This window comes from Aotus nancymaae, unplaced genomic scaffold (assembly GCF_030222135.1).
Source record: "Aotus nancymaae isolate 86718 unplaced genomic scaffold, 86718_ANA_hifiasm-v0.15.2.pri h1tg000006l, whole genome shotgun sequence".
Classification (NCBI taxonomy): Eukaryota; Metazoa; Chordata; class Mammalia; order Primates; family Aotidae; genus Aotus; species Aotus nancymaae.
The window spans coordinates 62,728,772-62,745,311 of NW_026988417.1; the positions used below are offsets into that span (position 1 = coordinate 62,728,772).

Consider the following 16,540-nt stretch of genomic DNA (forward strand, 5'->3'; position numbering starts at 1 on the left):
CCACAGTGGTTGAACTAATTTACACTCCCACCAACAGTGTAAAAGTGTTCCTATTTCTCCACATCCTCTCCAGCATCTATTTTCTTCAGATTTTTTAATGATCGCCATTCTAACTGGCGTGAGATGGTATCTCAATGTAGTTTTGATTTGCATTTCTCTAATGACCAGTGATGATGAGCATTTTTTCATATGTTTGTTGGCCTCTTGTATGTCTTCTTTTGTAAAGTATCTGTTCATATCCTTCGCCCATTTTTGAATGGGCTTGTTTTTTTTTTTCTTGTAAATCTTTTTTAGCTCGTTGTAAATTCTGGATATCAGCCCTTTGTCAGATGGGTAGGCTGCAAAATTTTTTTCCCTTTCTGTTGGTTGCCGATTCACTCTATTGACTGTTTCTTTTGCCGTGCAGAAGCACCATGTTATTTTAATTACACTATCACTAAATATAATTTGAAATAAGGAAATGTGATGCCTTTAGCTGTTTCTATATTTTGCATATTGTTTTGGTTATATAAAGTGTTTCTAGGATTATTATAAATTTTAGAATCTTTTTTGTTTTTACAGAAAATGTCATTGGGATTATGATAGGCATTACATTGAATCTGTAAATAACTTCAGGTTTTATAGAGATTTCAGTCAACATAATATATCGTTCCAAATTAATGTATTATTTCCTTTCATTCATCAATGCTTTGTAGTTTTTAGTATAGAAGTTTTTTTTTTTTAATCTACTTGCTTAAGTTTATTCCTATATGTGTTGTTCTTTTTGGTCTGTTATAACTTGGATGGTTTTATTTGATAGTTGTTTGTTAGTATATTGAATAATAACTCAATTTTGTGTGTTAATTTTATATCCTACATATTTACTGAATTTATGTTTTAATTTAGTAGTATTTTGTAGAGTCTTTACAGATTTCCACATAATATAATATAATATAATATAATATAATATAATATAATATGCAAACAGAGGTTATTTTACTTATTTTCTGATTTAGAAGCCTGTTTTATTTTTATTATTCTTGTCTAATTGTTCCAGCAGACTTCCAGTACTATGTGAAATAGAAGCAACAAGAGTGAGTATCTACCTGGTTCTGATATTAGATAAAACTTTTCATATTTTTGTCATTGGGTACGAATTTAGCTGTGAACTTTTCATATGCATCATTTCTCATGTTAAAGTGATTTTCTTATACTTCTAGGATGTTGAAAGTTATTTTTTTACTCATAAAACGTTGAATTTTTCAAATGCTTTTATTTGTATATATTGAGATAACAATTGTTTATTATTCATTATTTTGTTAATGTGATTTATCACATTTGTTAATTGTGAACATTGTCTTTCATTCGAGGGATACACTTGTAATGTCTTTTAGGAAAAAAAGTGATGCTGAGTCTAGATACATAGAAAAAGCCTTGCAATATCACGTAATTTAATTATAGAATAGTTTCTTTGGCAACAGTAAAAACAAGAGAAATCTGGTCAAAATGAAGCCAAAGTATTCTGAGCATTTGCAAAACAGTATTGGCACTGTAAGTGAACTTCTGAATATAGTTATTTCCATGTACAATGTATAAAACATAGTTAAGTTCAGTAAAGTTTTTTTGTGTCACTTGTGAATTAGAATAATACTCTTAAATATTAACCCATAGGATTTTATATTATTTTAATTTTTCCTAGGTTTGAAATATTTGACTTGGAATATTTCCAACTTAGTCTCTGGAAAATAAGTTTTTGACTTACAGAGTCAATTGTGAAATGTTGTTTTCTCACAGGAGGAAGGAAATCCTCCATTCCAGCCTCTTCATGCTGGAATTAACTGAAGGAGTCCTAGTTTTTGGTCATTCGAGCTTCAGGTCTTTGATATAACTAACTCTTTTTCTCCTTATTTCCTGTTTTGACAAACTTTCGGAAACAAAACAGGCAACATTTTGTGATGATAAATATCACAGCTGCCACACAGGTCAGCAGGAACCCAATCACATCCAAAGAGTGGTACTGGAACCAGGTGAGGTCGTGGGCTGCGACCCGAAGGTGTTTGGCTCCTTTGTGGCGCATGACAAACTCAATCCAGAAGACTGCCCGATCCAGGGGCTTCATTGGCTGATCATGATGAATTCTTGATAATTTCATAGTATTCTGTTTATAGCTGAAAGATAAACATAAATATACCAACATAGAAAGTAAATTTATTGCCTAAGAATATCAAGTCTATGGAAGGTCTTTAAAAAATGTTACAAAAATAATTCAAAGTGAATGTTATAGAATTGACACAGAAATTGAATGTTTTAAATTGGGTCATCATAGAAAGTTTGTTTTTTAAATTATAATTTTATCATAGGCAACTATTTTTTTTTAAAGTGAAAATGAAGTTAGATGGGAAAGTTAATGTCTTTCTACCAGAGGAAATATTATGAGCCATTCTAAGTGCTATAAGTAAGATAGCAGAAATGCAATTTGAGAGTGATCATTTTGATATACATATATTCTGAGAGAGGGTTGTGCTCTGTTTCTCAGGCTGGAGTATATTGCCTTCATCATGGCTCAGAGTAGCCTCGATCTTGTGGGCTTAAGCAGTCCTGACACCTCAGCCTCCTAAGCAGCTGGGACTACGAGCTCAAACATTCTGCCTGGCTAATTTTTAAATTTGTTTGTGGTAATGGGATCTGGCTATATTGTCCAGGCTGGTCTCAAGCAATCCTCCTGTTTCACCTCCCAAAGTGAAGGGACTACAGGTGTGAACCATTGTGCCTGGTCCATTTTGATATTTTAAGAAATAATTGTGTTCAGTGGTTGACATGCCTTCTAAATAGTCTCTCTGCTTCTACTCTTCTGTCTTCTGCTATATTTTCCTTCCAGTCGCCAGAATAATTTTTTTTTGAAACTAATGTCAGATGATGATATCCAAAGATTAAGATTTCCATCTGGATTCTCACCACATTAAGAGTAAAATCTGCGATTTGAACACGTGAATGAACACATGGAGGGGAACAACACACACTGGGACCTAGCAGAGGGTGAAGGGTGGTAAGAGGGAGAAGATCAGAAAAAATTAGTGTGTACTAGGCTTAATACCTGAGTGATGAGATAATCTATATGCCAGTCCCCCATGACACAAGTTTGTCTATATAACAAACCTGCATTTTTCCCCTGAACATAAAGTAAAAGTTAAATAAAAAATAAAAATAAAAAAGGAACGACATGCTGTTTAATAGAAAAAAAAGAATAAAATCTATTTTTGTTCTACAGAATTTGACATGGTCAGGCATTGGCAACTTCTAACACTTTCACCTTGCACATTCTTTTCTAGGGACACTTGCCTTCTATTAATCTTGAAGCTCCCAATGGTATTCTCACCTTCGCTCCTTTACACCTTTTGTCCCCTCTCTCCCTCTTCAGAGCATTCTTCCTTGCAATAAAGTGAGGCTTGCTTCTGTCTCTTTTTGAAGCTTCCCCTTAAGCGATACTTGTTAGAGAGGTTTTTCCTGGCCACACTATGTAGGACCCGTAGAATTTTCTCCATTGTTTCATGCTTTTTTTGCTATTTAATTTCTAGAACTTTAAAATAGTTAATATACCTTGTAAAACAAAATCTTAAGTATGAAATATATAAGATAAATATACATACACTAGTAACTCAAAATTTTAAAATTATCTTAAACATTATCCTAAAGTAAAGACAGCTACTGCTTGTGTTCTGAGTTATCACAACCTGCCTAGAAGAATTGTCTCTTCCTGGACCATTTTGGTCACTACTTTTCATTCTCAATTTAAGTATTAACCTGACTTCTAATATTATAGATTAGCATTGCTTGTTTATATAATTGAATTATATAATAAACTTATATGTGTCTGTTTTTTGTGTAGCAGTTATTGGTTAATTCCATTGCTGTATAGTATTCAGTTGATTGACAAATATCTCAGAGTATCTATTTATTTAATAATTGATGGACACTTGGATTGTTTACATTTTTGGATACTATTAATTATTCTGGTCTAAATACATTTATATATATGTCATTATATTTACATATTAATTTTTGTTGGGTATATAGTTGGGAGAAGAGTTGCTGAGATAAAGGTGCACATATAATTATAACATTTTATTGACTACCTTGTTTTAAATGTATTTTTGATTTCTAAAATTTGGAGAACTTTTTAGTTGTCATTCTTTGTAAGATTTTTAATTTATTTCTAGTATAGCTAGACCTTATACTTTTTTATGATTTTGAATCTTAACAAACTTACTGAGTTGTGAGTTTTGACCCAGGATGTGATCAGTTCAGGTAACTACTTCATATACTCCTAAACAAATGTTTATTTCCAGTATATACACATGCACACACACACACATATGTGTATGTATGTGTGTATATATATTCATGTTTTTATACTACATATAAAGGTATATACATACATATCACATGTTACATTTAATTGTGCTCTTCAAAAGTTTTATTTCCTTAATCATTATTTTGTCTTCTTTTGTCTGTTTAAATTTAATCTGAGTACTGGTAGATTCATTTAAATCTACCATTTTATATTGTATTTTCTGTTTTCCATCCTGTCTTATTTTTTTTTCAATTATTTCCTATTTGTTTTAAAGAGCTTTTAATCATTCATTGTCTTACTATTTTCTGTATAAATAGTACAAAAAAATTTTAAGATATTCCTGTATATCTTAAAAAAAATTTCTGTATAAAAAAACTTTAAGATATTCCTTTATGTGGTACCTCTTTAATAAAAATTTTGATAGTAGTAATACATTCTGAATAAATGGTAGCTGGTCTAGACATGGCATTTTCCACATTTTTTCCTTTGGAGTATGAAAAGATTAATTATTACACTTTTATTCTTTCAGTATTAAAAACTTGTGCTTCAAAGGTTATCTATAAGAAAGTAAAAAATATAAAAAATCAACCCCTCCACAGTGAAAGAAAATATTTGAAAATCATATATCTGATAAGAAATTATATTCATAATATAAAAAGAATTCTTATGACTCAACAATAAGTAAAAATAAATTACATCATATTGAAAAGATTGAAATAGAAATTTATCTAAAGAAGATATATGAATGATCAGTAAGTGCATGAAAAGATGGTTAACATCTCTAACCAGAAGGAAAATGTAAATCAAGACCACAATGAGAGATCACTTTACACCCACTGGAATAGCTATAGTAAAAATAAAGGTGATAAGTTTTGGGAAGAGTGTGAAGAAATTGGAACCCTCCTGTACAGCTGGTGTTAATGAAGAATGCTGCAAGTACTTTGAAAAACAGTTTAGCAGTTCTTCCTCCACATACATGTAAAGTTCCCCAATCATTTTAAAATTCCACTACTAGTATCTCCTCAAAAGAAGGGAAAACCTATTTTTACACAAAACTATGCATAGCAATGTTTCTGAGAGCAAAAATTTGAAATAGCTGAAGTGTTTATTACTTGATAAGTGTATAAATTCAAAGTGGTGTATTCATGCCAAAGAATATTATATAGCAAAAAAAAAAAAAAAAAAAGAAAAAGGAAACAAAGTACTGATATGTGCAACAATATGAATGAAATTGAAAAAAAAATCATGAGAAGTCAAAGAAGTCATTTACAAAACACCATAAATTGCATGACTTCATTCATATGAAATATACAGAGAGTATAATCTAATGAGAAAGATAATAAATTAATATTTTCCTAGACTAGGGATTTATGGAGAGTGACTTAATGCATCATAAATTTTATTTCAGAGTCATAAAAATGTTCAAAAATTGTACTGTTGTGATGGATTCATAATTAAACATATCAAATACATTTAAATTTTACACTTTAAATAGTTGAGTTTTATGCTTATAAATTATATCATATCATATTTCTTAAAATAATAATGATAAATTTTTAAGGCAAATAGGTTACAATTTCAGAATTGTTATTTATTTGATTTAAAGATTTTATTATTTTTCTCCAAGTTCATTATTCCTTTTCATTGTATATTCTGTAATTTAAAAAATGTATATTCACAATAACCTCTTTAACATTATTTTTGTATAGAATAGTTGTTGTAGAAATTGTTGACCTATTGAATGTATGAGTTTCAAATGTAACTTTGAAATTATTATCTGGTAGAAAATAAAAACAGATTTAGCAGTAGTTAAATCATTTAAATTCTTCCAAAATGAGTCTGTTGCAAAAAGGATGAAATTCATACTCACTACTGACAAGATAAACTATCTACAAATACCACCTAATGAAAAATATTGTTATACTCACAAAGGATCATTAATCACTGTCTTCAGTGCATTCAGCAAGTCTGTACTCGACATTGTGTTGAAGTCCACTCCAACAGCTGCACCCTTGGCCTTCATGTGAGCAATGTTATCAGGTTGCTCTGCAAACAACGGAATGCCCACCATAGGGATCCCATGGTAGATTGCCTCGTAGATGCCATTGGCTCCACCATGAGTTATAAAAGCTTTGGTTTTGGGGTGACCTAAGATTGGATAAATTTTAGCAAAATTATTAATTATAAGTTAATAATAGCATAAGAAATGATCAATATGAGGCACTGAAAGGAACAATATTCTCTAGATAATATTATGATGCCCATAAAACAGTATTGAAATTGCTTTTAGATTTCAGAGAAAGAAGTACCCACTTCTGCTGGAGAGATAAGTGATAACTACATGAAGAGGTGGTGGTGTGTCTGACTTCAGACTAGAAAAATGAATTAAGCTTGCCAGGTGGACAAAATGATAAAACACATTTTGAATAAAAACATTAAAATGTACAAAAAATAGAAGAATAAGATTGAGCATATAAGAACATGTTATCTTAAATAAATAGTTCAGTCACTGAGTGTGATATGTGGGTGTGCAAGGCAACAGGGAGTGGGGTAGAGGTGGTGCTGGAATAGAGGAAGCATAGGCCACACTTCATCATAAAATGTGTTGTCACTTTATATAAAGATTGGGAATTTATTCTCATAAAAAATACAGTCAGTGGTAATGGAAGAGCAACTGTTATTTTTCAATGTCATTTGAAATAACCCTGTAGTATTAGAAAGGACAGGTATAAAGTTGTAGAAATAGGAGACAGACAACCCAGAAAGTTATTGGGAAACTCTATGAATGGTAATTACACCTAAAATAAAAATATTTTGATTCTAACAATAAAGAATGTGAGTGTATATAATAAAATGAAAACTATTGTAGTTCTCTTTTTCCTCACAAGAATGGAAAATAAATAATATTTTATTTTTTATTTTTTCAATAATATTCAATAAGCATGTTTCATGTTGAACTATTATCACTCTAATTGGCTGTTATTCATATATTCAGTATTTGTTCTCTGGATTCTTACCTAGAAGGTCATTCTGGGGCAACCACTTGTACAGTCGAGTATTGGATCCTAAAGTATTTGGTTTCTTGCCAGCAAATCTCCATAGCACCTGTCAGGGTGAAGAAAATATTTGTGCTATCAGTAGAACTCCAAAGTTATAGCATGTTAGAACTCTAAAGAGATTGACAATCAGCTGGTTAAATACCTTTTATATAAAACTATGAAGAAATGAGATCAAGATATTAAGTAATGAAAACTATTAAAAGTATGAAGTAAATTGAGTACTGTCATTTTATGTCATTACTGTTTTTTAAAAAAAGTTTAGTATATGAGGAAATCATAGTATTTCCAACATTGTAGCCTAGGCACATTGGATTATCAATGAAAAATTTCAATATTCAAGAAATTGTTATATACATTTATTTTAATTTTAGAGCAAAAAATGGTAACTAATTAGTAATGACCTATACATTTATTTTATATATTTGTTCTAGCTGTTGTCTTCTGAATATTAATTTATTTTTGAATGATATGCAATTTTACACCTACTAGTTTATTAGAGTTTGACATCTTTTATTTGCAAAAAACTACATCTAAAAAATCAGCTACTTGTGAGAAATAAATTACTGCTATGTAGGTAGTGTGTGTAACTTCTTTCAGATTACAATTATCCTGCTGTACTTCCAAGAAAAATTTCAAGTGTCAGTTTTTGACACTTTCAGAGTATTATCAGTATTGCTAATTATGGAAGTAGTTTCAATATAGGAAAAAAAGCCAGTTTGCAATTCATGAATAACAATATAGCTACTGAAAGTATATAAAATTGTGTATTTTGAGGCCGGGCGCGGTGGCTCACGCTTGTAATCCCAGCACTTTGGGAGGCCGAGGCTGGTGGATCACGAGGTCAAGAGATCAAGACCATCCTGGTCAACATGGTGAAACCCCGTCTCTACTAAAAATACAAAAAATTAGCTGGGCATGGTGGTGCGTGCCTGTAATCCCAGCTACTCAGGAGGCTGAGCCAGGAGAATTGCCTGAACCCAGGAGGCGGCGGTTGCGGTGAGCCGAGATTGCGCCATTGCACTCCAGCCTGGGTAACAAGAGCGAAACTCCATGTCCAAAAAAAAAAAAAAAAAAAAAATTGTGTATTTTTACCAAATTTTGCTTAACTAATCATTAACATTTAAATGATGCACTACAAAGCATGACCAGCATTGAGTAATACGGTCTGCTTTAGCCAAGCCATTCCCATGCCCATTACCAAAATAAAGTAATTGATTTTAGAATTCCCAAGCAATCCTGATACTAAAGTATAATTTACAAGTGTTTATTTTGTATTTGCTATGTAAGTGTTAAAGTAATTTTTTGTTTTCAACAAAAAATTAGCATAGGTCATTAGAAGACTATATCAGTTAGAAAATTAAAAAGTAATTCACAAATACAGAAATATTGCAAGTGTATTCTACATATTGGGATATAAGTTCCTACTATATTTTATGGAGTGGAGATATCTGAACCTCTTTCCATGAGTGGTTTCCTTCTGCTTGTCTCCTTCTTTTATTCTTTTTTCTTTCCTCAATCCGGAGGAGGCGTTAACTGGTGGTTAGAGCAGAGGTTTTGTGGGGCCATATTTTAAAATGTACAGAATCTATCTTAAAAGCAGGATTCCATTTCCATCTATTCCACTACATTTTCCTGCTTAAGGCATTAGCAGGCCCCAGTCCAGCAGGCAAGGCATGTTTTCCCATTTCTCTAAATTTTGTCAGCTACGTGAGTACCTGGAGTAGTGGTTCTTTGGTCTAGGACATTCTTTTTCTGAATAGCACCCTGAACCACACTCTAAATAGGGCTATTCCAACATGTATAGAAAATACAAGAGGTCAGATTACATGACAAGCCTAAACTGCATGATGCATTTCAGACTTTTTGCAATGCCTGCTTACTGTTACTGTGATAGTACAGTAACTCAACATTCAACTCCTTTTTTGGAATATCTATAGTATATACAGTGCCCTCAGGAACTCTGTAAGAAAAAGAAGAAAATGACAGGGCAGAATTTGGTGTTTCTATGTGCATGTCTACAATACCATGATAATACCAAAACTTCATGTGCACCTTTTAAATTTCTGTCTTTCTTGTCACCAAATTAATGCCAATGTTATTATCAATGAAAACTCTCCTCTTTGCTATTTTAACATCTTCCATGTATATTTTTATTTTTGAACACATATCCGAGATAATTAGAACTATTCTGTTAGTTAATGTTGTAGGCAGAACATTTTTATAACTGGACTCTTTACAGTTTAGTAGACTCATTCAGTAGCTGTTCACCATTAAAGCACTTTACTTAACCTTTTGTGGGATCTGGGCAAGAGCTGATGCAATCACATTGGCCCTTTCTTCTGTGATGTTACTGACCATTGACCCCAGAGAAAACACCACAATACCATTTTCTCCAGAGCTCTGCACAAAGTCTTCCATTTCCTATGAAGAAAGAATTTGCTCCATCACAAAAGTGTCAGCACAGCAAGCACTATTGAAGGAATTGTTACAAACATCTAAGCAGAGAAAATTAAGTATTGTCAGGAATTTTTGGGTACTGGTTGTGTTTTTGACAGACCTAATTTCTCAGTTTCTTTGAAAGGAGATGTGTAATATGATAGATGGTCTCCATTATGCATATTTGTGTAAATATGAGTGTGTATGCATATAGGTATGTGTGTATAAGAAAGAAATGAAACAGCTATTATACTGTAGTAGAAGAAAATAATGCTGGAACATATTATACATAGACTCTTCATTTATGACATTATAACTACTAGTAGAGACTCTTAGGAGGTGGTATTACTTTGTCTTAATTCTGTATCATTGTAGTTCTAGTAAATATTTGTGGTCAAAGGAAGCTTTTCCTCTAGAATTCTTTTAGTTAGGAGTCATTGGAGCCATTACACCTGCCTTTGAGAATTGGAAAAGTTACAGTTGGAATGAATTTATATCAATGTGTCCTTAGCTATGTAATTTTTTATACCTCACTTGAAATTTCTCTGAGTTTCTGTCTTCCTACTCCCCTATCCACCACCACCACACACACACACACACACACACACACACACACACACACACCCCCTTTAAAACATTCTGGAGTCTGGTATTGTGGTTTGAAATTTCTGTGAAGTAGTCCTAAGAAACCCATTTACAATACTGAATTATGCAGTATGTAGTTAAATAATTGAGTAATCATATTTCTCAGGTCATTGTTTAGGTGTGACTTTCACACCTTTTTTCCTGAAATCACACTGATAAATTGATGTGCTACTTATAACTGTCTTTGAAGGGCCCTCATCATCATTTTACTGTGTCTCACAGGGAGCACTTGGGACAGTCCACCAGGAGAGGTGGAAAGGCCACCAGACCTTTCTCCAGTGGAAATCTGCTTACTCTCTAGAGTAGCTCCCTCATACTATACAAAGCCCTGGTGAACATGTGTTCGTTTAGAATTGATTGATAATTATTCTGACTCATGGTTGACAATATGTTCCATTTTTAAATTTAGGTGCATTCTATAATTCCATATTGTTATATGTTTTCTCATAGAAAAGAAAGAAAGAAAGAAATGCATATATATAGCCAAAAGTTTCCTGGATAGTGTGTCAAAATCGTATGCTTATCTTTTTGTTATTGTTGATCCTTTTATCAGTATTTATTATTACTACTTTTTCTTTTTGTAAAATAATGACAAACCACTTCCAACATAACAAGTATACTTTCAGATCTTAATCATTGAGGTAAACCTTCTTTTTATAACTATTGTTTACCAAACAAAGAATAAAACTTCCGAAGTTTGTCCATGCACACGATATATATTGACAAGTATTTTTCAAAAATGTAATTTCAACCTTATAACATCACTGTTAACATGAGAGTCATTTTAACACTATTCCAAGTAATACGTGGAACATCCAGGTATTCTGAAGTTATAAAATGTCTGTTTATAGATTCATAGTGATCTTATTCTGTGCAATCTTTGTAAAAATAATATAAGATGAATGTAATAAATTTTCTAAAAGTACAAAAATTTTAAAAAAGTAAATAAATTTCTCCCCTACTCTCTGTCTAGAAATATTCCCCATATAAAATGTGTATGCTTTTTATGATCTTTTTTATTTTTACATAACTCAATATACATGTGATCTTTATTTAGGATATTTTAATCTTATTAGCTATACCATTTAATCCTACAGAAAAATTGTGGTCTTGTTTTATTCATCATTTTGTTCCTCAATTTCCAACTATATTTATTTTATGGCTTTCAGTGAAATGATTGTAATTGCTTGGTTTGCACACTGTATAAGTTATTAATCATTTACTAATATAAGATATTTAAATTACTACTACTGTTTATTTTGTATCGGCCACAAATGTTGAATTTGTCCATCATGATTTAGTTTTCCTTGCATAGTTTCATGTGAGTATATTATGAAGCCAATGGCTTTATGTATTTTAAAACACTTCATACCTTTTACCAAGTGTCTTATTCTTTTAAAATACATAAAAATCATCTGAGACTCTAATACTTAATGGAAAGGCAAGAAATTTAGAGTAAAAATTATTTTATGTAGTAAAGAATTAAAGACAAGTTTCACAACTACTGACCTAAATTCAAATCTTCATTCTGCAAGTTAATAACAGCTAGTGGTAGTAATGATCACTTTTGTACTACTAATCATTCTTGCCCTTGTCCTCCTTCTCCACCTGCTCTCTTCAGCTTCTACTGGCACTATCAATTTTCTTTAATGTTAATAATTAATTTTTTGAGAATAATATGAGATAATAATAATAATTGGAGAGTTCATGGAATTTTCATTATTTTTACCTCTGCTTTTGTCCCTTGAGAAAGGTACCATATAGAATTGAGGCAATTTTTATTCAACATTATTATTGGCTTTTATCTTGACAAAGATTTCAGTTTTATGTCTTCTAGTAAGAAGGTAGGCAAAATGAATCTCTTAAGAGATTATATAATAATGTAGTAAAGAATTATTGCTTTCTATTTATGTCTTGACAGAATGATCTTAAAGGAAAATATATCCCACTTTTGTGTTCCTTCATAAGGAATGCCATCCTATATTCTGGCAGAATTCTTTTGCAATTTAAATGTAAGAGCAGTTTTCAGAAACGTGGTAGACATTATTGTCTTTATTATGCATGCACTATTCATTTTCTCTGTGCATCTTTTTCAGGCAGCTACAATGTTGAGACCCCAGGTTCCTCAGCGAGCTTTACTGATGTATCCTATAGGCTTGGCATAAGGCAGAAAACACCAGCTCCAATAGGATAAACTGACGCTTTCATGTCCTAAGATGTAGACCTCCGGGATCTCAGTGACAAATGGCTTAAATGCTGGGGTGAAAGCAAGTAAACATTGGATGTGGCTGTAAATACATTCAGGGCACAAATTAAAACTGTTGTGAAATGGTATACAATTTAAGCTAGAATACTGGTGAAGAGCCTCAACCCTTAAAAAACAACTTTAACATTTCAGCTTGTTCATCTGACTGCCCACACTTAAGCATCTACATTTAAACTAGTCCACAGGACATCTGTTCTCTAGGAGTTTGCTAATTAATATAATCTTTATTTGTCGGAAAACCAGTCTCTATTAAATGAGAAATTATATCTCAAGTGGCTGTCACATGTTAGGTAGTTGATAGTATCAGAAGTAATAATAAAAACTCATAATAATTACCATGTTAATAATATTTTTGGGTGACTATATGTCAGAGACAAAGTGTTTTATCTGCATTAAAAACTTTTCCACATAAAACAATATGAAGTTAGTGCTAATATTGTAAAAGCAGGAATAATAATCTCTATAAAAATTCCAGTCCATTTTTCCTTTATCTATTGCTTACATTCATGCAAAATTTCCTAAATGATCTGCACTTTTCACAGTCTGGCCTTTCCGCAGTCTAATCCATTGAACATCTTGGGAGTTTTTTTAAAAAAACAAAATCTAATTATCTCACTTCATTTCTTAACACTTTTCAGTAGCTCCTCATTGCACCTTATAGATATTTTTATCTCATAATTATCAAGATACAACTTACCTCCCCTGCGTCATCTGTCTTTTTACCCAGCCTTTTTCTGCAAAGAAATTTTGGGGTCCTAGGAACTGCCCTTACTTCTCCAAATGCTTTCCTTTTCTTCCTCTCCCCATCATCCTTTCACCTAGTCTAGCACATTGTTGAGGATTCACTTTAATTATCAATGACTTTGGAATCTCTTCTGGATATTCTCTTATGATTCTGATGTTCCCTGATAATAACTTTTAGAGTTTTCTTTTTTATTTGCTTATATCCTATCTTTCAAAGTAGAATGTAAGGCATGAGGGAGCAGAAACTGTGTCTACATTTATTCTCTAAAAATCCAGCACCAGCCTGTAGTATGTGGTGATCACCTTATAAATACTCTTTAGTGGATTTACTCATACTTTCTTTTGTGTTACTTAATGAAGGTTTTAGTTTAACCACGTCTGTTTTCAAAGTCTCCCCAGTATCCCTCTTCGTTGTTTATTAATAATGAAGTTCACATAGTTGTAATGGGATAGAAATAACGCGAGTTTCTAATCGCAAGAACACTCTACTGGACCTCCCATATTTCTCTCACCGTGAGTCAAACACTCTGACTGAAAAATTTGCAGGGATTTTTTCTGAAAATACAAAACTACCAAATCAAATCAGAATGTATTCACCTTAGGCAGGGGTTTGGCTGGTTTACAGTGGAGTCCTCCAACAAAATCAACATTCGGTAAGATTGGGCGAGGAAATTCAAAATCCCAGTAGTTTCGAAAGAGCCACATTTCCGCTTTCCCCATTGTCTCAAATAATGTAGTGGGTCTTCCTAATGGGGGAAAAAATCCAAAGAACAACAACAATAAAAGGTAACTGACACAAGAGAAGTGTCATGTGAATGTATAGATATTTTCCTGAAATGATTTGGAAAAATGTAACCAAAGATATGTAAAATATCTGTACATTGATAAATGTGTACATATATTTTTATATATAGGCATAACTTAATTTTCATGTGTTGAGTATGATGCTCATATGTATATATAAGGAAGGCAAAGTGTTGAGAGAACTGTGAGAGGAAATCACATTTTTAACATAATTTAGTATATTCCCAATCACAAATAATCATTAAAATTAGCCACTATGGGCTTAAATATGCATTTGTTTCCTCTCTGAAACAGCAAAGGTAACAAATACACGTTTAAACAAATCATTGAGCTCCAAAAGGAATTCATCTTACCGTACCATAAAAACTGCTTTCTAATACTCAATCTAGTTTCTATAATTTATTACACTAGTCCCTTGAGCTTTGGTTCTCCAAATGAACTGTGAGTTTTCTGAGTATGGTTGAAATCCTTGTGTATGGTTGAAATACCTATTATTGCTCTTGGTTCTTGTTAAGATCTTATTAATATTACTTTTTGAAAATAAATATATTTACAAATAACAGTTGAAACATTTTCATAAATTATTGAAATAGAGATTGATGCTCCCTTGTAACTTGGCTTGTATCTTCCTTAATGAAGGGACATCATTTAATAAAATACAGATTAAACTTTTGAATTTTCACTTTGAAGATTTCAGTCCTTGAAACACTTTCTAAGCTGTTAGTGAAGGAATGTATAAACATTACAAACCTCAAGTTCTGGTTTTTATTTCTAGAATAGAGCCAGTATATCTCTAAACTGTGAAAAAATCCTTTATGTGAAAACAAATTCTAATTTCTAAATAAGGAAACTGAGGTGCACAAAGAGAAACAGCTTCCTCAATGTTACTTTGATAATTGTGCTAGAAATATGTGTAACTTTTCAATCTACATGTCTGTCTTTATCGGTAGGTTTCTTGATGTATCTATTGACTTTTTAAAAATATAAAAATAACATAGTAAAATGGATATGTGTTTGCTTAAATAAATCACAAGTGCTTTACTTTGCAGATTTATGAGTTCTAGAGTGCCTGGAGGAGTCAAAGTTACAGGGTTCAAATTGATCCTATAATGTCAGTCTTTTCATAGTATTTGTGAGATTAATATTTTCATTTCATTACTTCACTTAAGAGAACACTCTTCTCTGACTTTATATAAGCTCACCTTCAAAGGCATAAAGAAAATTAGGACTTAATAACCACCAATTAAACACATGACTTACCTAGAACATCACTGTAAAACTGATCCCAGTTCTTTAAATCAAATATTTGAAACCAAAAGTCAAAATAAAGCATATGTATCATGTTTTTTACCCTCTCTACAAATGTCATTTGATCACTTAATTCTGACATAGCAACAGGCACATAGGAAGGTGGGAATAGAAGTCTTCCACTATGCTTCTCAAGTATATATCCGGGAGAGAAGCGGAGGCTATACACAAAAGGTACTTTAAGAAGTTCAGCCAGCAGCTCACCACAGGGAGCAATGGCATCCGCAAGAACGACATCAAACTTGGACTCTTGCAATTTTGTCATAAGTCTTTTGTTCGAAACTACATCTTCACAGAATGTTTTAATACATTTGCCATAATTCCACAACATTTCTTGTACTTGTGAAAAATATTCCCAAAATGTGTATTTTGGACAATTGTATATCCATCTAGTAATTTGTTTTATAAAAACATTCTCAAAATCATTTTTAGTTAAAGATGTAGGATAAACTTCAAATTTAATAGCAGATGATTTACTGGAATCAACAAGAATGGAAGCTGAAGATGCCAACACAGTCACCTCATGGCCTCTGCTAACAAGTTTATCCAGGATTGTCTTCATATTTATCCAGTGGCTGTATTCCATGGGCCACACCAGCACCTTTCCACAACTCCCGGAGCTAAAGTAGCAACTGAATTGTATCAGCAGAAGAACTGAAATCCACTTCAGAGCCATCTTGGTGCCATGTGATAATTCTTTTCCAGTCACTGTTTCTTTCTCATGCTTATATACAGAGATAAATCAATCAAGTTAAAATATAACTCCTTCGATTCAAAGTAAATACATTATATGAACAGCCTGAGTACATAGATGGCAAGGAGACAAACAAAAGTTTGATTACCTCATATTTACTCAAGGAGGTTTGATGTTTCTTTTATGTTTATATTTGCTACCACCCACTTAAGATTAATGACCTTAAAAGTATCCTGTTTTATGTAACGTATTTT

At 32.1% G+C, this 16,540-nt stretch overlaps 1 protein-coding gene across 1 annotated transcript; it reads right to left on the bottom strand.

Annotated features, from left to right (window-relative positions):
* Positions 1-1,232: 1,232 nt before the first annotated feature.
* LOC135268077 (UDP-glucuronosyltransferase 2B17-like) lies at positions 1,233-16,303 on the bottom strand. Its single transcript, XM_012473414.3, has 6 exons — positions 15,545-16,303; positions 14,078-14,226; positions 9,679-9,810; positions 7,348-7,435; positions 6,259-6,478; positions 1,233-2,147 (listed from the first exon to the last, which is right to left on the bottom strand). The coding sequence occupies exons 1-6, from the start codon at positions 16,266-16,268 to the stop codon at positions 1,868-1,870; spliced, it is 1,593 nt and encodes a 530-aa protein (XP_012328837.2). The 5' UTR covers positions 16,269-16,303; the 3' UTR covers positions 1,233-1,867.
* Between the last annotated feature and the right edge of the window lie 237 nt (positions 16,304-16,540).